At 36.8% G+C, this 21,349-nt stretch overlaps 1 protein-coding gene across 1 annotated transcript in view; it reads left to right on the top strand.

Moving 5' to 3' along the window:
• The window catches only part of ALKBH8 (alkB homolog 8, tRNA methyltransferase), a 50,728-nt gene extending 29,665 nt beyond the window's left edge, over positions 1 to 21,063 (top strand). Inside the window, exons 8-12 of the mRNA XM_020996179.2 lie at positions 3,493 to 3,599; positions 10,717 to 10,868; positions 12,243 to 12,508; positions 18,026 to 18,175; positions 19,963 to 21,063. Of these exons, the coding sequence (XP_020851838.1) occupies positions 3,493 to 3,599; positions 10,717 to 10,868; positions 12,243 to 12,508; positions 18,026 to 18,175; positions 19,963 to 20,532 (1,245 nt within the window). The 3' untranslated portion in view covers positions 20,533 to 21,063. The remainder of the gene's footprint in view (positions 1 to 3,492; positions 3,600 to 10,716; positions 10,869 to 12,242; positions 12,509 to 18,025; positions 18,176 to 19,962) is intronic.
• Positions 21,064 to 21,349: the final 286 nt, after the last annotated feature.

Below are 21,349 nucleotides of genomic sequence, written 5' to 3'. Positions count from 1 at the left end.
GTAAGCTTCGTTTGGATGTTTAGCCAGCCTGGAGATCTCTATATTGCTCCATATGTTCTGCCATCTTAAGCACATTATAAAAAAGATGACAGAAGTGATTGGGATTTTCAGCCCTCACCATCTTGGGTGTATGTCTTCTATAAGTACAAAGAGTGTAAAGGTTACATAGGATCAAATGTCTAGCATTTTTATTACTGAGCATAATCCCTAGTGGTATGCCAAGGGTAGCTGGCAATTTGATCTTTATTGACTCTGCCACCTCAGAAAATAAAGAAAATTGGTAAAAAGCGAAAAGAGTAATTGGGAGTAGCTACTGTGAAACAAAGCTGTCATGAGGTAGATTGATTCAGTTGTGGCAGAGTAGCACTATTGATCGTGAATCTTTAGCAAATTTAAAAAAAAGCTGTGTGCTTTATTCCCTTTTTTAAAAAAACTGACATCTAGGAATGTTCAGTTAGGATAAAGGTCTACTTGGAAATACTATATTTGAACCTTTTTAATGCTTTTCTCAAGAAAAATTGAGTTATGGTTACGTTAGAGAAAGTGTTAAAAGACAGAAATGGGAGGATTTCCATATTATTCTTTGAGAATATTAAAACTTGGAAATACGGAGTGCTGGCTCCATCCCACTCCTCTTCTATTATTAAACTGATATTTTGATCCAGAATATTAGGTCAATAGATCATGTTCAGCACCTAGCAGAGTCTCTGGAACACAATGGGTGCTCAAGAATACTGTTTTAATGAGAGAAGAACCAATAGTGTTTCACAAGATCTTGCAATACATAGGTAGTACTCAGTTTGTGTTTTGTGGTGCCATTTGGCCACATTTGATGAAAATTGGCTGGTTGTTCATACTCATAAATGCCAGGAAGAATTATGAACAGTTTAATTAGGGTCAAGTTTCAACTTCTCAGTTCTTATCATTTATTAAGCCAAGTTTTCCTCATTAGTCATTACTGTCTGCCAGGAAGAGAGAACGTGCATAAATTTCACGGATACATATAAATTATACCCCTTTACATTTCCGAACTCAGATTTGCTGGACATTTTTTCATACTGACAATTACAGTTAAGATATGGGAACTCTCAAGCTAACAAACAGTTAACCTGTATGATACAACTAATTCAGTTCAGTCATGCAACAACAATTTATTAAGTGCTTACTGTATACTAGGCACAGTGCTAAATGCTAGGGATATAAAGAAAGGCAGCAAGGGGCAGCTAGGTGGCATGGTGGATAGAGCACTGGCCCTATAATCAGGAGGATCTGAGTTCAAATCTGGTCTCAGCCCAGACACTTGACACTAACTGTGTGACGCTGGGCAAGTCACTTAACCCCAATTGCCTCACCAAAAAACAAAAACAAAAAAAGACTATATAAAGAAAGGCAGAAGTACTGTCCCTACCTTTAAGGAGCTCATATTCTTTTCTCCCCCAATTACATGTAAAAGTCTTTTTTTACCATTTGTTTTTCTAAATTTTGAGTTCCAAAGTCTCTCCCTCTCTTCCCTCCCCAGAAGGTAAGTAATTTTATATAGATTATACATATGAAGTCATATAAAACATTTTCATATTAGCCATGTTGCAAAATAAAACACAAACAAAAACCCGAGAAAAATAAAGTAAAAAAAGTATGCTTCAATCTACATTCAGATTCTGTCAGTTCTTTCTCTGGAGGTGGATAGGAGGTCACATTCTAATGGGAGAGACAATGTATTAATTGCTATATATGCAGATATATGCAGAGTAGATGCAAAATAATTTCAGAAGGTACCACTGGAGGTGAAGGAGTTTATTAGGAAAGGGCTCTTGCAGAAGATAGGATATGAGCTGAGTATTGGAGGAAACCCGGGAGACTCTGAGGCTCAGATGAAGAGGGAGAGTCATCCAGGCCTGGAGTTGAGAGAGAGAGTGTGTCATGTGTGAGGACCAGCAAGCAGGCCAGTGTAGCTAGGTCATAGAGTATGTAAGAAGACTGGAAAGATAGGAAGGGGCCAGAGAGGGCTTTAAATGCCAAAAGGGAGTTGTATTTGATCCTGGAAATAACAGAAAGCCTCTAGAATTATTGAGTAAGGAACTAATGTCATCAGATCTGAGTTTTAGAAAAATTACTTTGGCTACTGAGTTGAAGATGGATTAGAGGTAGGAGTAGGGGTGAGATTTGAGGCAAGAAGACCAATTAAAAGCCTATTGAATTAATCCAAATGAGATGTGATAGGAGCCTATACTAGGATGGTCGCTGTGAGTGGAGAGAAACAAGACTGGACAACAAGTTGGACATATGGGAAAAGGAAACAGGAAAGGGAAGCATTTATATAGCACCTACTGTGTGCCAGGCACTGTGCTAAGCACTTTTTTTTTCTTAACATATCTCATTTGATCTTCACAACAATCTTGCAAGGTAGGTACTATTATTATCCTCATTTTACATTTGAGGAAAAGGAGGCAAGAAAAGGTTAAGTGAGAGACAAAGTTAAGTGACTTGCCCAGAGTCACATAGTTAGTAAGTATCTGAGGCTGGATTTGGATTCAGGTGTTCCTGACATAAGGACCAGTGCTCTACCTGCTGTGCCACCAGCTGCCACTTATCCCATCTGATGAGTGCAAGTAAGAAGCCAAGGATGACATTGAAATTTTGAACTTGGATAACTGGGAATACGGCGGTGCTTTTGACAGTAGTAGGATAAATGGGAAGAAGGGAGAGTTTTGGGGGAGAAACTTTGGACATGTTGAGTCTGAGATGCTTATGGGATATATAGTTTATGATGTTCAAAAGGCAGTTGTTGATAAAGGACTGGAGCTCAGGAGAAAGACTAGGGCTGCATTTATAGATCTGAGAATCATCTGCATCCCATGGAAGCTGATGAGATCACAAAGCAAAATAGTATAAAACATGAGTTCTTAACTTTTTTTTAGTCATAGATGCTTTTGGCAGTCTATTGAATGTTATGGACCCTTTCTCAGAATCATTTTTAAATGCACAAACAAAATACATTGAATTAAAAATGAAATGATATTGAAATACAATTATCAAAATATTTTTAAAAAGCAAGTTCATAGACCTCAAGTGTAGAACCCCTGATATAGAGAGAAAAGAAAAGGCCCAGGTCAATATATAAACAACAGTAATATTATAAAAGAATCCTTAGCTTATTCTTATCTCTTGAAAGAAAGGTGATAGACTACAGAAAAAGCTGGCCATTTTTGGATATAGATAATGTAGGGATTTATTTTACTTGACTAGGTATATGTTACAAGGGTTTTGTTTTTCTTTTTTCATAAGGGGTGGGTGGGAGGAAGATAAAAAATATTTGTTAATCAAAAAAATACATGTTTAAAAAAAAGAATCCTTAGCTAACAGCTAACATTCCTTAGTAAGCATATTTATAACCATATCCATTTTATTTAATATTAGCTCAGAAAGTGAGAGTCATTTTTTCATTCTTGTTCCACATAAGTTTGATAGTTATACTTTTGTCTTTTCATTAAGATTGTCATGGATTTTAAGCACCCAGATGGTTGCACGGTGTCAGTTATGCTGCCTCAACGGAGTTTGCTGGTGATGACAGGAGAATCTAGATACCTTTGGACTCATGGGTATGTGTTAAGATATCTATGTTGATAGTAAACCTGTCCTATAAATTTTGAGCTAGAAGTGCTCTTAGAGATCATTTAGTCCAGCGCTCTCACTTTACAGAGGAAGAACATGGGGTCTAGGGTTGGTAAATGACTTGTCTGCTGTAACACAGAAAGTACATTCTGTAGAGTTCAGTAAGAACTTTCATTCCTTCTTATCTTGGCTTATGAATAATTTTATCTATGAGTAATTTTGTTGTGAGGCACCCAAATGAGAACTACTGCAGCCCATTTTAAAAGGGTGGATTGCTGTGTGAAAGTTTTTTTGATCTTTTAATGACTTTATATAACTGAACCATACTGTGATCTACATTCTGCTTCCTGCTCAGAGACATTAAAGGCCACGTTTTACCATTTTTGTAAAAATTAAAAGACACAATGAATTGGTTCTAAAGATTGACTGATCATGACCTCTTTAAAAGCAATCTGATTTTCTGAATAATTGCTCAGTTTTTAATGAGCAATTCCAACCCTGACTATTTATAGTAGATGAGCTGTTGAAAGGGAACATGACCATGTGGCCTAGTGGTTTAGTAATAAACTTGGAATCGAGAAACTTGGGAGTCTAGCTTAGCTTGATTATAGCTGTTGTTCTTTACTTCTTAACTTATTAATCTCTCAATTAAAACCTCTATAAAATGAAAATAACATTTTCTGTGTAACTATATTATTAAAATACTGCAGCCAGGTGACACAGCAGATAGAGCACTGGGTCTAAAGTCAGGAAAATCTGAGTTCTAATCCTCAGATACGTACTAGCTGTGTGATCCTGGGCAAGTCACTTGACCCCATCTGTCTCAGTTCCTCGTCTGTCAACGGGGACACGTTGGAGAACGAAATGGCAATTTCCTCCAGTATCTTTGCCAAGAAAACCCCATGGACGAATGGGGTCATAGAATCAGACATGACTGCATGACTAAACAAGAACAACAACAAAATTCATCTTACACATCGTTGTCAGCATGACTTAAGAGCTATGTAGCCTATTTTGAACAATGATACATTCCACAACCTACCTAAGTACTCGTGCAAGCTTTACCTGAAAGTCTTCCATGGAAGGGACCTACTTCCTCCCAAGAAAGCTCATTCTCCTTTGGTATAACTGACTGTTACAAAATTTTTCTTTTTCTCCTGGCTCTGCTCATTTCATTTTGCATAATTCATACAAGTCTTCCCAGGTGTGTTTGAAACCATTCCTTTCATCATTTCTTATGGTACAATAGTGTTTTGTTACTTTTATATACCAAAATTTGCTCAATCATCACCCAATTGATGGGCATTTTCTTAGTTTCATGTTTTTGCTGCTATAAAAAAAGCTGCTATCGATATATTGTACATATGTGTTCTTTTCCTCTTTCTTTGATTTCTTTGGAGTACAGGCCTCATTAGTAGATCTATCACTGAGTCAAAGACTGTGTGTGCACAGTTTAATAATTTTGGGAGCAAAATCCCAAATTGCTTCTTGGAATGACTAGACCAGTTCACAGCTCTACCAACAGGGCATTAGCATACCTGTTTTCTTATAGGTCCTCCAACATTTGTCATTTTCCTTTTTTTGTTGACTGTGCTGTTCTGATGAGTGTGAGGTAGAAAGAACTTCATTATTGCTTTAATTTTCATTTTTCTAATTATTAGTGTTTTGGAGCCGCTAGTCATGACTTGAATTTCTTTCTTTGAAAACTCTCTGTTCATATTCTTGGACCATTTACCAACTGAGGGAATGGTGCCTTTTTTTTTTTTCATAAATTTGAACTAATTCCTCATGTATTTTGGAAATAAAGCCTTTGTCTGAGAAACTCTGCAACTACTGAAACTTCAGGAGTAGGAGAGTGGTATGGTTAGATCTATGTCTGAGGAATATAACTTTGGGGCTTTTTGGAGAAGGGTTTGGAGAAGGACAAGAGTGGGTTTGAAGAGAACAATTAGGAAGCTGTTGTAAAATCCAGGCAAGATGTAGTAAGGGGCTGTGTGGTATGATGTGATTAGAGAAAAGGAGTAGAATTTGGGACATACTGAGGTGGAATCAGTTAGATATGCTAGTTAGAGGTAGTAAGCAAGTCAAAGATGACTCATAGGTTTTAAACCTGAGTAATTAGAAGATTAGTAGTGCCCTTGGCAGAGATAGAGAAGTTAGGAGGAAGGATGGATTTAGGGGATGATCTAAGGGGTCGTTTTGGACATTTTGTGTTTGAGATACTTATGACACGTTCAGGTGGAGATGTTAAGAAATTAATTGGAGATTCAGAAATGGAGCTCAGGAGAGATGAGGGCTAGATATGTAGGTTTAGAGAATTATTTACATAGAGAAGATGGTTGAATACAGGACATAAGCAAATCACTGAGAGAGAAGAGGGAGAGAGCCCAGTATAGGGGCCTGATGGGTTACATTTATGTCATTTGCCAGTTTGATAAGCTTGTCACTTGTGCCTCTGTACAAGTCATGGATAAAATATCAGCACAGGGCCAAGTACAGATTCTGGGAACATTCCACTCTTTCCAAGTGCTGTTTCCAAGCTGACATGGAGCTATTAATCATCATTATTTTGGGGGACTAGCCATCCAACCAGATGTGAATCCACCAAATTGTGCTATTGCCCAGCCTAATCTTTCCATCCTGTTTACCTGAATAGTATATATGACTTTGTGAAATGCTTTGCTAGAGGAACTACATCTACAGCATCCCTCTGATGTACCCATGTGGTCATCCTGACATGACTTATCCTTGATGCAGTATTTCATTCCTTGTGTTTGTATCACTGGCATAGTACCTGGCACATAGTAGGTGCTTATTAAATGCTTATTGATTGATTGATTGAGGAAATCATGCTGGTTCTTTTTGATTACCACTTCCTTTTTGTCGATTTTCATTAGTGATCACTGTAGTAACACTTTCTAGAATTATTAAATCAAGCTCACTGGTCTATAATTTGCTTATTCTTTCTCTTCCCCTTTCTTGAAAATCAAGATAGTTACTTTTTTTTTCAACCTTGCAACACCTCTTCTGTTCTCCACAGTCCTTCAAAGATCACTGTCACAATGGGCAGTAGCTCAGTAGTCATATCTTTCACTCTTTTGTGCTGTATTTTGGAGCAACTAGGTGACACAGTGGATAGAGTGCTGCACCTGGAGTCTGGAAGACTAATCTTCCTGAGTTCAAATCTGGCCTCAGATTCTTACTAACTGGGTGACCCTGGGCAAGTCACTTACCACTGCCTCAGTTTCCTCATCTATAAAATGAGCTGGAGAAGGAAGTGGCAAACCACTCTAGTATCTTTGCCAAGAAAACCCCAGATGGGGTCACAAAGAGTCAGACACAACTGAAAATGATTGAACGATGACAGCAAATGATATAATTTATTTTGGCCTAGTGACTTCAGTTCCTCAAAGGCAGTTAAGTGCTCCCTTATTATCTCCCTACTTATTTTGGATTTCAACTCCATTTTAGCCATTTTTTTTGCCTATACAAAAATTATTTTCCTTGGAAGGAAAAAAAAAGTGTAAGAATTGAACAGCTCTGCTTTCTCACTTCTACCCATTACCAACATTTCGTCTCCCTAGAATAATACCTAGCCCATCTTTGATCCTCCTAATTTCTGCAGCATGATTTGAAAATATACCCTGACGTTCTTCTTACAGGGCTGTGTTGTGCTTGTGTATCCTCTGGTTGCCTGCTCTTGTTTTCGTCTTTTGTACTTATCTTACAGAGACCTAAGTTGGTAATGAGTTATCATTGTACCATTTTCCTGGTTACTAACCTCCAATGATTCCCTATTGTTTCTGACATAAAGTCTAAAACTCTTACATTTTAGCGTCTCCCTGCATCTCTACTTAGCTGGCTAAGCTGTTTTTTACTCATTATTCTGTGAAAATACCTTTCACCCTCCATCTTCTGCTGTTTTATTTTGTGTTGTTTTGCTTTAAACATTCTTTCCCTCACTTGGGTTGGTTTCCCTACTACCTTTCCAACTCTTAGTCTGTTGTCTAAGACCTGACTCAGCTCTCATACATGCATAGAAGTTTCCCTGACCATCCCAGGTTTCTCTGAGCCCTCTAACTTGAAGTGAGCTCACCCTTCTCTGAACTCTTATAGCACTTGTGGCTCATGTCATTTATTGGGCAAATAGTGATAATCTCTTCTTTTGTCTTAAACAGTTACTTATCTGGTATTGCTTTTTTAATCTTTCCACATTTACCTTATCTCCCCATGCAGAACAGACTTCTTGAGATTAGGGACAGTCTCATACTTCAAGTCCCCACAATATGTAGCCTACGACCTTATAATAACATAGTACACCCTCAGTAAATGTTTATTGATTTGATTGCAGCTAATAAAGCAAGTTCTAGCTCTTAATATAGAAGGTACTGTATCTTTATAAACTGTTCTTTTGGGAGTTGTAATATTTGGTCAACTTTCTTTCCTTATTACAATGTTAGGAAGAAAAATACATCATTAGTTATTTTCTTTTTTCAAAAAAGATGTTGAATAAGGCTAAGACAAAAAAAAAGAAAGAGCTTACAAATCTGAGCAACTGAAAATTAGGAACATTGAAAACTGGTGGTGAAGCTCTTCTCTCTGCTAGGCCTTTGCCAAAATTAAATTAGATTTACTAATATTTAAATCAGTATTTGATTGAATGAATTCTCTTCAGGGAATAAAGAACTCTGAAATCAGATTGATTTCTGAAACATATGGAAAGATTTGCATGAAGTAATGAAGAGTGGAATGAGCAGAACCAAGAGAACGTTGGATACAGTAACAGCAATAGTGTTTGAAGAATAAGTGTGAAAGACTAAGTTATTCTGAGTATTACAAATGCTCAGATCAGCTACAGAGGTCCTAGGAAGGATGATGTATCAGAGGTGTACCAGAGAAAGAACTGATAAATAGAAGTAGGTGTAGTATGGTCTTGTGTGTGTGTGTGTTTGTATGAAGTGGTGGCCTTCTCCAGTGCAGGATGGGGAGGGAGGGAGAAATATTATGGGGACTTAAAGAAGTATGAGACTGTCTCTGATCTCAAGAAGTCTATTCTACGTGGGGAGATAAGGTAAGTGTGGAAAGATTAAAAAAGCAATACAAGATAAGAAACTGTTTAAGACAAAAGAAGAGATTATCATTATTTGCCCAGTAAATGATATGAGCCATAAGTGCTATAGAGTTCAGAGAAGGGTGAGATCACTTCAAGTTAGAGGCTTCAGAGAAACGTGGAATGGTCAGGGAAACTTCTGTGCACTTATGAGAGTTGAGTCAGGTCTTAGACAATAGACTAAGAGTTGGAAAGATAGTAGGGGACTTAAAATATAACAAAAATAAATTAATTAAAATAAATTTTTAAAAAATAACTCTGAAGTCATCAGTAATAAAAGATCCTCAACAGAAAGGAGGTCCTTAGAAAGAATAATTAATGAGAAAACTTCTGTATTAGTATTTCAATTCTGGAATCATAATCAGATGAACTCTTTTGCTCCTAGAAAGGGGGTGTGAATCTATTTTCTTATGGCTTCACTCATAATTCTTTCCTGTAACTTTTTTTCAAACCAAAATATCCCTCCTAGGCCACCACTCCCTTCTCTGTGTTGCCTTCACTTAGAAGTTCCTTAAGGTTAGGGACTATCTTTGTTTTTGTATTTCTTTCCCCCACACTTAACATGCCTTTTCATTTACTCATTCATCCCGCCAAAGTTCATTACTGATTTAAATTGGCTAAAAAGAGGTCCAAGATGCTCTCTTATTCTTTTGAATCTTCTTCATTCAAAATTATATCTTTAATCCCCTTCAAAAATTAGCAGTCAATTTTTGCTTACTTGTAGTTCCCACAAATCACCTTCTCCTTTCAAGTCATGACTTCAGTACTTAATAGCTTGTGTGACTAGGGACAAGTCTTTTAACCTTTCTGATTTCCTCATCTATAAAATGGAGATAATAATATATCTACCATCAACCTCTTAGCTTTGTTGAAAAGAAAGTGTTTTATAAATTGTAAACTACATAAACATAAGTGGCTACATAAATCCGTTACTATTCTCTAGTATTGTTCCAATCCTGTATACAACATTTAAAAGTCATTTATCTATTTCCACACCACCCTTTCATCCCATTCAAAAATCTAGACTTCCTTCCAGATCTGCCTGCCTTGAGCACCCCAGGACTACAATAATTATATCCTCCTTTAAACTGTTACAGAACATTCTGTTACTTGGCTATATGCTAGCATAGATAGAGTATCCCAAAGTCTTAGTGCACCTGTAAGCTTTAATAACTTTAGCAATCTAAATGCAATAAACTTACAAAAATATCATCTAAAAGTTCACTATTTAAATTTCTTTTATATTTATTTAGTTTTGTGAATTTTAAATAATAATTTAAAAATTTTAATTTTAACAAGATAGGACACCCTGGTTTTACGTATTGCACTGTGACAGTTTCTAGGTAACACTTTCTCAGATCCGTAGATTGATACAGGAAGTCTCCTGTTTGGCCACCTCAAGTCATCTGATCTTTCTCCATTAGTCTTTTTCTTGTGAGGACCCATCAAAACTTTCATGTTTGCATTAAAACCTACTTCATTTGTTGATTTTTAGGATTATGTATGCAATCCTTTCTCTCACTAGACAGCAACTAATGAAAGTTTTTACAAAGTTCAAAAATCTACTCAAGCGTTGTATACCACAAGATGGTGGTTATGTTGAATTTTAATAACAAGCATATCAATATTTTAATAATTTAAATAATTAGCTTTTCAAATGGGGAAGTAAACTGTAGTATTTATACTTCTGAAGTTTTTAAAGCTTAAAAGTGCACTAATACACCCCTGGATATTGTTGTCTTTTCTGTACATGCAAATTTGCTACCCTCAACTAATGTCAATTGGAAATTTATAGCAGGCAAAGCTCATTTCCTTCTATTTTTTTTTCTCACAATGTTTCTCCCAGTATTTTTCACATAGTAGATGCTTGATTAATGTGCCTTTATTTCAATTTATGTTATCCCATTTGTACTTTTTATAGTTTAATGTGAAATATTTCATTAAGATAAAATGTTAACAATTCATTGTACCTCCTTTTTTTTTTAAACAAAAAGAATCACACCCAGAAAATTTGATGTTATCCAGGCATCTGAGGGACAGAAAAGTGGAATTATCTCTAGTGATGCTGGAAACTTAACGTTAAATAAAAGAGGAGTGCGGACCTCATTTACATTTAGAAAAGTGAGGAGAACACCTTGTGACTGCAGTAAGTATGTAATCTTTCTACTGTAAAATCCACTTTACTGGCTCTTGTGTAACTACAAGTGAAAAGTGAAAAGGCTACAATGAAAAATTAATAAAAACAAAGTATTCTTTGCAGTTATTGGTCCAAGCATAAATTTTTCATTGTCAAGATTAGAATTACTTTCCATTAACCCAACAGGGAAGCTGAATGTGACAGATTGTTACATAATAGGTTGCCCTTAAGGGGAATAAACACTTATTTTTAGTTAACTTGGAGTCCCGGAAAAGTGGAAAAGAAGTATACTGCAATAATTGGTGTTTATGTTGTATAACATACATAGTATTTAACAAATATTATCTCATTTTACCATTAAAATAATACTCTGTGGTAGGTAATAACATCCCCATTTTGTAGGTAGTGTATGTATCCATAGAAATGCTTATTAAATTGAATGATCTTAAGCATAGCAAGACCAGACCATTTGTATTTAGTGATGACAATAAAAGTGAGATGCACTTAATATGCTGGGGCTTCCACTGTAGATAGCACATAACAAATTTTTCTAACTTCTGTGCATGATAAAACAGAAACAAATAATAATTCATCTAGTAGAGCAAACCAACTTTACTCATAGAACACTAGGACAGTCTTTAAAATAACTTTGAGTTATTTTTATTTCATTGCCCAGAATTAACGTAAATAAATATCTTTGGAAAAATCTAAAATCTCTGTAGGTAACAGATTACCTTCACAACAGTAAAGGCCAAGATAGTTCTTTGTTTATTTTTCTGAAGGGAACCTAAAGCATAAAATTCCTTATTGATCAGCAAGTCTTTAGTAAGCAGCTACTATGTGCCTGATAACTTGCTGATTGTTTTGGGAGATCCTGAAAAGTAGAAGGCATCATTATCCCTCACCATCCAGGAGTTTAGGTCTAATTTTAGAGATAAGTTTTATTGGGCAAATATTTCATTGACACCTTCCTGATATGACATCGATGTATTTAACAAGCCTTTATTCAGGGGTCTATTTATAAGTTTATTTTTACTTTTGAGCCCAAAGCTGGAGAGTTATAGTATAGATTTAGAGGACTGTTTTTTGTTGTTGTTTTTGTTTTTAGTAATGGAGGTAGCTTTTAACCTTTGGTAACTAAGATGTTCATAATTTCCAAGAGATTTAAAGTGATTGAAGTGATAATTAATTGCATTCAGTCAAAATTCAGCCAGGATACATACTACTCTATTACTGAAGGTTTTGTTCCATATGAATACTTTATTTTCTAGAGGAATTAGAAACTACCATTTGTAGGGTTTTTTTTCCCTTTTAAGAAAAATTAATAAGAAATTTCATGGATATCAGTTTAAAGATTTATTTGTATTATTATATCTTATTCAGGTTACCCATTGGTCTGTGACAGCCAGAGTTGTCATCAAAATGAAACTTTCCCCTCCTTTCCGGAGAATGACAAAGAAGCCTCAGAACTGGAACGGGAATATGTCCATAGAGTTTATGAGGAGATAGCAGAGCACTTCAGCAGCACAAGGCATACTCCATGGCCCCAGATCAGGGCATTCTTGAAAGCTTTACCAAAGGGCTCAATAGTGGCAGACGTTGGATGTGGAAATGGAAAATATCTAGGCCTGAATAAGGACATATATATGGTAAGTCAACTTCATCCTTGGTGAGTTTACCCGCACTTGATACAATTTTCTTTTACTTCAAAGGGACTGTGTTTTCATTGGTGTAGTTTTTTAATTCATTGATACAGATCACAGACCCACTATAGCTGTATAGAGAGATAATAAATTCATTACCTAGTATCCAGCAGTCTAGCGATGAGCTTTTCTGAACTGAGCCAACTAGTACCAGATAACATGCCTGCAACTAGGCCCATAATTAAAGACCCAATAGAGATGGTCACAGCTCCCTCTTTTTTGACATAGACATAGGAACACAGCATCAATTACACATCACACTGATGTACTAGGGTTGTTTGGGGTATATTTAACATTTTTAAAAAGTATTTAAAACATCATTTACCCACAATAATAAAAAGCACAATGAAGTATTGTGACTTCTTAATATCTATTCTAAGCTTAGTGGGAAAAAATTATCTTTCTCATCTTTAGATTTATTAGGTAATAACAGGATTTGCCTGTTTCTTGAAAGTTTCTAAAATGTCCCTGTGAGTATGAAGCATATATATTCATGGCATGAAGCTGTTTGGTTTATTTTGTTTTGTGACAAAGTATCCTGTTAATGGAGTGACAGTGTAAAAGATTGAAAACTAGAGAGAACTCCCATTCTTTCTTCATTCTTCAAATGGCTGTGTGTGTGTCTGTGTATCTGTCTGTTTGTCTTTTGTCTATCTGTGTGTATGTGACTCAGGTCAAGTAAAATTTAATAACCATAGGTTAGAATTCCTTTGGGGAAGGACTAAATCTTCTTACTGTGTTGTTGTGAAACAAGGACACTCCCAAGGTCTCTCTTAAGAACTTTGGAATTGATTGTGTAACATGGGAGAAACTAGCACAGGACCATCACAGCATGGCATCAGAGAAGGTGCTGTGCTTTGTGAACAAAGCGGAATTGAAGTAACTCAAAAGAAACTCGAGTTGTACAAATTTAGAGAATCTGTCCCAGATGTTCACATGAACTATTTGTGCCCGACCTATGGTAGAACATTCTGAGCTTGTATTGATCTGATCAGCCACAGTCAGATACCCTGTAATTTGACTCTCGCACAGTGATGTCATTTTGGTCTTCTTTGAGAACGAAGGCCCGCAACCAGCCAACCAACCCAATCTTATTCCAGATCTAATACCATCCCTGGTATATTGCAATGATGATGATGATGATGATGATGTTGATGTATTAATAATGTAGCTTTTTGTTTAAAAAAAATTTTTTTTTATGTATTGGTCCAGAGAGGATGGACTAAAGTAAAGGAGAACAAGCAGAACTATAATACAATAATTTCCTATCCCTCCCCCCATTCCACCAGCATCAGACTGTTTCCCATAATCAGTATTCTAAAGCAAGAAAAGAAGCTCTAGTTAGGGTTTAATATGGGTTTAACTAGGAAATATTTCCTGGTCCCTACTGCTGTCTTTCTTCTTTCAAATTACTTTTTTTTTTGCACTTTTTTTTGGTGAGGCACTCAGGGTTAAGTGGCTTGCCCGGGTCACACAGCTAGTAAGTGTCAAATGTTTGACGCCAGATTTGAACTCAGGTCCTCCTGACTCCAAGGCAGGAAGTCCATCCACTGCGCCATCTAGCTGCCCCTCAAATTTCTTTCTTTTTATTCACAACAGAAACTGGGCCTGTGATTTCATTGATTTAGGGAACTCCCAGGTGAGGAAACTCCCTTTACAAGTATATATCAATACTTTTGCAACTTTTAGTCCCTAGGTAGAGTTGGCTAGAGCACAGAGATAGTTAGTGCTGTCAAATTCAAACAGAGGGTCCCTGTAGCGCAGATCAACTTAGAAGACCACAGCATAACATTATCTTTGTTGTATTGTATTTTTTTAAATTTTTGTTAAACACACCCCAGTTATCTGATTGGAGCCACAGTAGAGAGTTTTACTGTTTTGACAGCTCAGGGTTACTTGACTTGCCTGGGGTCTCACAGCCAATATGTGTCAGAATACAGAACTTAAACCCAGGTCTTCCTAGCTTCAAGGCAAGTCTCCTAGTCAGCAAGTATTTCTTAAGCAATTAGGATGTTCTAGGAAGCTCTCTATCCACTGTGTTATAGTGTAAAGAAAAACCTCCTATTAGATTTCTCCTGATTGGAGATCTTCAGGCAGAGGCTGAACAATCATTTGTGAGATGTTACAGATCGTACTCAAGAATAGGTTAGACCAAAGGGCCTATGAGTTTGCTTTCAATTCTTAAGATTCCGTAAATCTCTGAAATGTTTGTCGAAATGAAGTAAATATTTTGGGCAAAAGATGTTTAATTTATTGGGCAAAACATTGATATTTATGACAAGGTAATTTTTTTTTTACGTTATAAGAAGTAGGTTTTAGAGGTATGTGTTTTTAAGATGAATCATAGTAGGATTTAAATCAAGGAATGTGATGTTTATTCTGTCTTTTGTGTATATGTTGCCTCAAAACACCTATCATTTTATTCTTCCCAGAAATACAGGTAGATGTCCATGAATAAACTAGTGGTCTCTACTCATTGTTATTGATTATTACATAACAATGTCAGGAGGGCTTTTCTGGGTACTCTGCCCCGTTCTCAATATAAAGCCTTTAGAGTAAGGGTTCTTAATCTAAGATCTATTAACTTGTTTGTTTCCTCTTTTAATATTTTGATAACTACTTTCATACCATTGTAATCCTTTGTAATCCGATGTATTGTATTCATTTAAAACATTCTGAGGAGTCAGCCCTCACCAGATTGCGAAAGGGTCCATGACATAAAAAAGTTAACCCCTGCTTTAGATAGATGTGAAGATAGATTTGGGAAGAGAAATGCAGGATAATAATTGTTTGATAATAGTATAAAGAACCTGTACATAGTTCAATGGATGACTATGAATGAAAGGAACCAACCCATTGGGCACGTTAAATGGGTCTGGTCATTTCTCTTTGAGGGGTGTACATTAGACCTGGTGCATTATTTCCAAACATTTCCTGGCTTCTCTTCTGTTGGAGAAAATAAAGAGTATATCAGCAGTGTTAAGACTGTACTCATTTGGGGGAAGTTTTCTTTTGTTGCTGCTATTATGCTCCTTGTTTCATTTTGTCATATGTTTCCCAAAGTATGATGTGCTTGCCCAAGCCTCTCATATTATCAGTATAGTAGCTGAACTGTATCACTAGAAAATGAGATTATCTTGTTGGGAGCTTAGATTTCTTGAGGCAATTCTATGTAAAAGAAAGAATGCTGTTGTTGAATTCAGAAAATCTGGGCTTAAATTCACTCTTTGATGATTACTAGCTGTGTGACCATGGGCAAGTCACTTCCCATCTTTGTGCCCTCTTTTCCTCAAGGGTAAATGGAAGAGATTTGACTGGACGGTCTCTAAGATTCTTTGCAGCCCTAAGTCTTCTGCTCCTAAAATGAGTTCTTTTTCACTTTGTTCAACTTAAGTAAGCCAGTGTTTGATACTTTTGAAAAAAAATTAATTCTACTGAGTATTAGTAATTATAATGAGTGACAAGAACCAAAATAAAGTGCATATTATTTTGAACAGTATAGTTCCTTAGGAGTTGTTATGCCACAATTGTTTATTCATCCATAGTACTTTTCACTCTTTATGCATTCAATTCTAGTGTAGAATATGACACCTATTTAATAATGGACCAAAAATGAATGATCTCCTATCAAATAAGAAAGAAATGTCCTTGACAGAATAATTAATATCCCTCAGTTCTCCAAAGGGTTGGGAAACTGTCTATCATTGCTCATTATAACAACAAATTGTCAGAGTAAATAAAAGCTTGAGGTGACCACTTCTGTCTAAGTTTGTTTACAATTTTCTTCCTCCTTTTCAAAAATTAAATTAAGAAGCAATGCCTGGGATAATTAATTGCTAATTTATTATTTAATATTCTCTAAGCACCTATCACTCAGTGCCAAACGCTCCATGGGCCATTGTACACATGCAGTGACCTTTGATTCTCAGAAAGCTAAGAGAAGGCATACAAAGAAATTCAGCAAAAAGATACAGGCAATAAGGCACTTGAGGCCACATCAGGCCTTACATATACTTGATGAAAAGGTAGACCGCGCGGCAGCTAGCTGGTGCAGTGGATAGAGCACCGGCCCTGGATTCAGGAGGACCTGAGTTCAAATCCGGCCTCAGACACATAACACTTACTAGCTGTGTGACCCTGGGCAAGTCACTTAACCCCATTGCCTAAAATAACAACAACAACAACAACAAAAGAAAAGGTAGACTGCCACTTTCATTTTCTTCCATTTTCCTCCTATACACAGACACAAATACACATACACACTAATAAGAACATTCGTCATCATCATCATCATAGCATTTATATAGCACCTACTATGTGCCAGGCACTGGCTAAGTGCTTTACCACTATTATCTCATTTGATCCTTACAATGTCCCTAGGAGGTAGGTGCCATTATAATCCCCATTTCACAGTTGAGGAAACTGAGTTAAACAGAGGCTAAATGACTTGTTCAGGATCACATAGCTAGTAAGCGGATGAGGCCAGATTTGAAGTTAGTTATTTTTGACTCCAGGCTCAATGCTTTATCCACTGCACCATCTAACTAGCCCATTTTCACTGATTGAGAAATTCTAAAAGTTTTAATTTCAAAAGCTTTCGATCAAGTACCTCATTTTTGTTGGGGTTTAGAAATTCTTCTGTAGTAGAAACAAGGGGAAGAAAGAGCTCAGTTACCTTGAAAAAAACAGTGGGTTTGGGAAGCACTGTAACATAGCACATAAAGGACTGACCTTGGAGTCAGAAAGATTTGGGTCTTATAATTTGGTTGTGTGGTCCTGTGCCCGTCACTTAAACTCTCAATGTCCCAGGTAACTTTCTGTGTCTGAGTTATAAAACAGTTGCTAATCTACCTTGGTAGAGGGAGTTTCTTTACTGAGACCATAGTTCTAAACCAAAGAGACAAAAAGTGGGATTACTTTATTCACTTTCAACTTATGGCTACTGAGTAGCTGTCACCATATAGCCTATAATTTAAAGGCAGATGTGTCTTCTGAGTAATCATAGATAAGTATGTGCTGTTATAGGACTATCAGAGTGGTAGAAACTTTTCTGTGATGATGGCTCTGTATTTAGTAGGAAAAACAACCATATGGTGTTTTACAAGAAGCCTTGGATTTCACACTGTGGTTATATAGATAAAGATCACATTCCAACTGTTTGCTCATTTACTCCTCACATCCATTTGTTTTGCTTTATTAATTTGGGTACTAGATATCTACAGTGTCTTTCAAAGTAATGAAAACTGTCCTAATCAATTGAATGTGGTCCTTTTAACGTATACATTGAATCCATACATGGTAATAATACCATGATCCCAGTCTAGTTGCCATGGTATTGACAAAAAATCATTCATATTACAGTCCCTGCTCACTGTTCTGAGTCACTAACAGTAGTGACAAAGTGACTTGTTAGTTTCATGAAGTTCAAACAATTCACTGATAATCTAATACTCTCTGTTATAGATTGGTTGTGATCGTAGTCAAAACCTTGTTGAGATATGTGGAGAAAGGCAGTTTGAGGCTTTTGTCTGTGATGCCCTGGCTGTGCCCATTCGAAGTGAGACATGTGATGCTTGCATTTCCATCGCTGTTATTCACCATTTTGCAACAGCAGTAAGTATTTTTCATTTTCTACCTGATGTTCTAAGCACCATAACTGAGAATATCAGGGTGGACTTTTTTTTGTTTTGTTTTAAGGTTGTCTTTTTTTTTTGCCTATTTATTACCTTGTAGCTTTTTATTATTTCCCATTGCTTTGATCATTGTCAGCCAGTTTCCCCAGTATCCAAAAGAAATGTAGGATGAAGACAGGCTTCGTGTGAAGTAATCAGAAAATACATATTTACATGGATAGACATACCTACATATCTATAAATACATATACATATATTGTATATACACACACATGCCGCACCCTCCTAGAAAAAATCCTTATGGTGTTTTTTCCTGTACAAATACCTGTCTATAAATGGTACTCAGGCTCCTTTTTCTCATGTATATACCCATAATCTGTAATTGTTACCGTGGTTTCTGTCAATCATTTTGGTCACATCAACTAGGTCTGTAGTACAGTTTATTGTAAGTTGCTTTAACAATTAAGAGAAAGGAAAGCCAAGGTAGTGCAGCTGGGTGGTGCAGTGGATAGAGCATTGGGCTTAGAATCAGTAAGACTCATCTTCATGAGCTCAGATCTGGCCTCAGACACTTATTAGGTATGTTACCCTGGGCAAGTCACTTAACCCTATTTGCCTCAGTTCCTCATCTGTAAAAAATGAGTGGAAGAGAAAATGGCCAACTCCTCCAGTATCTTTGCCAAGAAAACCCCAAAATGGGGTCACAAAGTGTTGGACACGACTAAAACAACTGAACAACAACAAATCCAAGGTCTAAGATGCATAATAACAAAATTTATATTTCTTCTTAATTAAATGTATAGCTCATCGAAACTTGGTTCTCACTGATTTCCAGTTGCAGTCAATCATTAATCATTTTTAAAGCACCTCCTGTGTGCCAGACACTGTGCTAAGCCCTGTAGCACAAAGAAAGGCAAAGGACAGTCCCTGTTCTCCAGCAGCTCACAATGTAATGGGGAAGACAACATGAAAAAGAAGCTGAAAACTGGAGGGGCCTGGTAGAAGGGGAGGAGGATACCTGGCTTGGGGACATGGTGAAGCCGGTGACAAGTGATGAAATGGCTGCCCTGGGCACCTTCCTTAAATGGAGGCTCTGAGAGGACCTCTCTGATGTCCACCCTTAACCACTCTGCAGTCAGAGGGAGAGGGGGCTTAGGGACAGAGGGTACTGAGAAGGTGTGAGTTTCAGAACTGATGTTCTGTTGTGGGATGATGGTTTCTGGAGATCATGAAGTCCAGGAGCGCAGCTGGTAGGGAGATGAAGTGGGATTTCATTCTCATAATAAGTCTTTGCCCAAATGGATGCTTTGATTATTTAATTCTGAAAAGCTACACGAATGAGAGGGTATCTAGCTCTTGGATACCCAACCAAATGTAAGGGTGGGGAACCTTTGGCCTCAAGGCCACGTGTGGCCCTCTAGGTCCTCAAGTGTGGCCCTTTGACTGAAGGATCCCTAACCCCTGGGTTAGGGAAAAGCAAATGATACAGAAGTTGACAAGATAAAATTTCTTTTTTTTACTCATAATCTCAATTATAGCTTTCCTTAAACTGAGAATTCATTGTGGAATGGGAGGTTTTCTATTTTACTACTTCAGTTTACTTAGCATGTCTTAGTGTAATTACTCACTCTAATTTGAAAAGTGTTACTGTCCATTTTATTTATATATTTACACACCCATCTATATATACATATACATTTGTGTATATTTTACCATTTTCTTCCTTTATGTTCTTTGGTTTGATAAATAGCCATGTGTTTTTATTAGGAAAGAAGACTGGCAACCCTCCAAGAACTGGTTCGACTCCTGAGGCCTGGAGGAAAGGCTCTCATTTATGTCTGGGCAATGGAACAAGAATACAATAAGCAGAAGTCTAAGTACCTTAGGGGCAGCAGGGATAGTGAGGAGAAGGAAGAGCATTTCAACAGTAGTGTGTTGGCTTCAGGGCTATTTGGGGAGCAGAATCCTGGCACCAGCACTCACAATTCTGTATGTTCTATCTCAGCCACTAATGACTTGAAGGATGGAGGTTGTAATGCAAATGGAGTAATTAATTCCAAGCTGTCAGTTCACACTAACAGGACTTCTTTTCATTCTCAAGATGTACTGGTCCCTTGGCACCTCAAAAGGGACCCTATGAGAGATAAACATGCTGAGCCACTGAAACTTACACCTGATCTGGGGGTGCCACGTGATCCAAGCCCTGTATTTCACCGCTATTACCATGTATTTTGTGAAGGAGAACTGGAAGCAGCATGTAGAATGTTAAATAACATAAGCATTCAGCAGAGCTATTATGATCAGGGAAACTGGTGTGTGATTTTCAAAAAGCTCTGACTCTCTAAACACTTTATCTAGGCAAGATAGGTGTAATTACTTTAAAAAAAAGTTAGTTGACCATTTCTTTGGCTAAGAAGAAAGTCTTCTGGGGGAAAAAAACCACCAAACAGACTTGCTAGAAGATTGAAGAAGCAGAGAGATGGAGGTTTATCAGCAGACAGCCAATCTGTATATGGATCCTGCTCTCCCATCTGGATGACCTTGGACAAGGCATTTAATCTCTCTTTTTTATCTTTCAAGTAGGGTTTATAATATAGTTCCTCTTTTCTTCTTTTCACAGGGACACAGACTTGGTAAAAAGCAAGTGAATTAGTTTATGAAAAGCTTTGATATCCTTTAAATTTACTCCTATTAATTGAAAGTGTTTCTCCTTAAAGCATAAAGGAATGCCTTTATTTTAAAATATTAATTTCAAATTCTTGAAATTACAGAAATCACAATTTGGTAGTGTCTTAATGAATTTGTATTTTTTTAATAAAAGAACTTGAATCTTGTTGACACTGAAATAGAAAATTATTATATTCTTAACCCTGGCTTTGTATTTGTTTGTTTATTTGGGGTGGGCTGGGATTTGGTAATTCATATTAATCAGGAAACCCTCCAACCTTGAGTTTCTCCCAAGTGTCAACCCTCATCCCCCTTCTTTTTCATTCTGTGCTATCTCGAGAACTAGATGATATTATCAGTTCCTATGGGTTCAGTTATCATTTCTGCAAATCACTCCCAGATTATATATCAAGCTCTAATTTCTACTGAGTTACACAATTTGAGTTGCCTCTTGAACATCTCAAACTGGATTTCTTTGGGCATCTCA

Source organism: Phascolarctos cinereus, unplaced genomic scaffold (genome assembly GCF_003287225.1).
Source record: "Phascolarctos cinereus isolate Bilbo 61053 unplaced genomic scaffold, phaCin_HiC Scaffold_726;HRSCAF=1367, whole genome shotgun sequence".
In the NCBI taxonomy this organism is placed as follows: Eukaryota; Metazoa; Chordata; class Mammalia; order Diprotodontia; family Phascolarctidae; genus Phascolarctos; species Phascolarctos cinereus.
The sequence above is the reverse complement of the archived record's forward strand: the minus strand, read 5'-3'. Positions and strand labels throughout refer to the sequence as shown.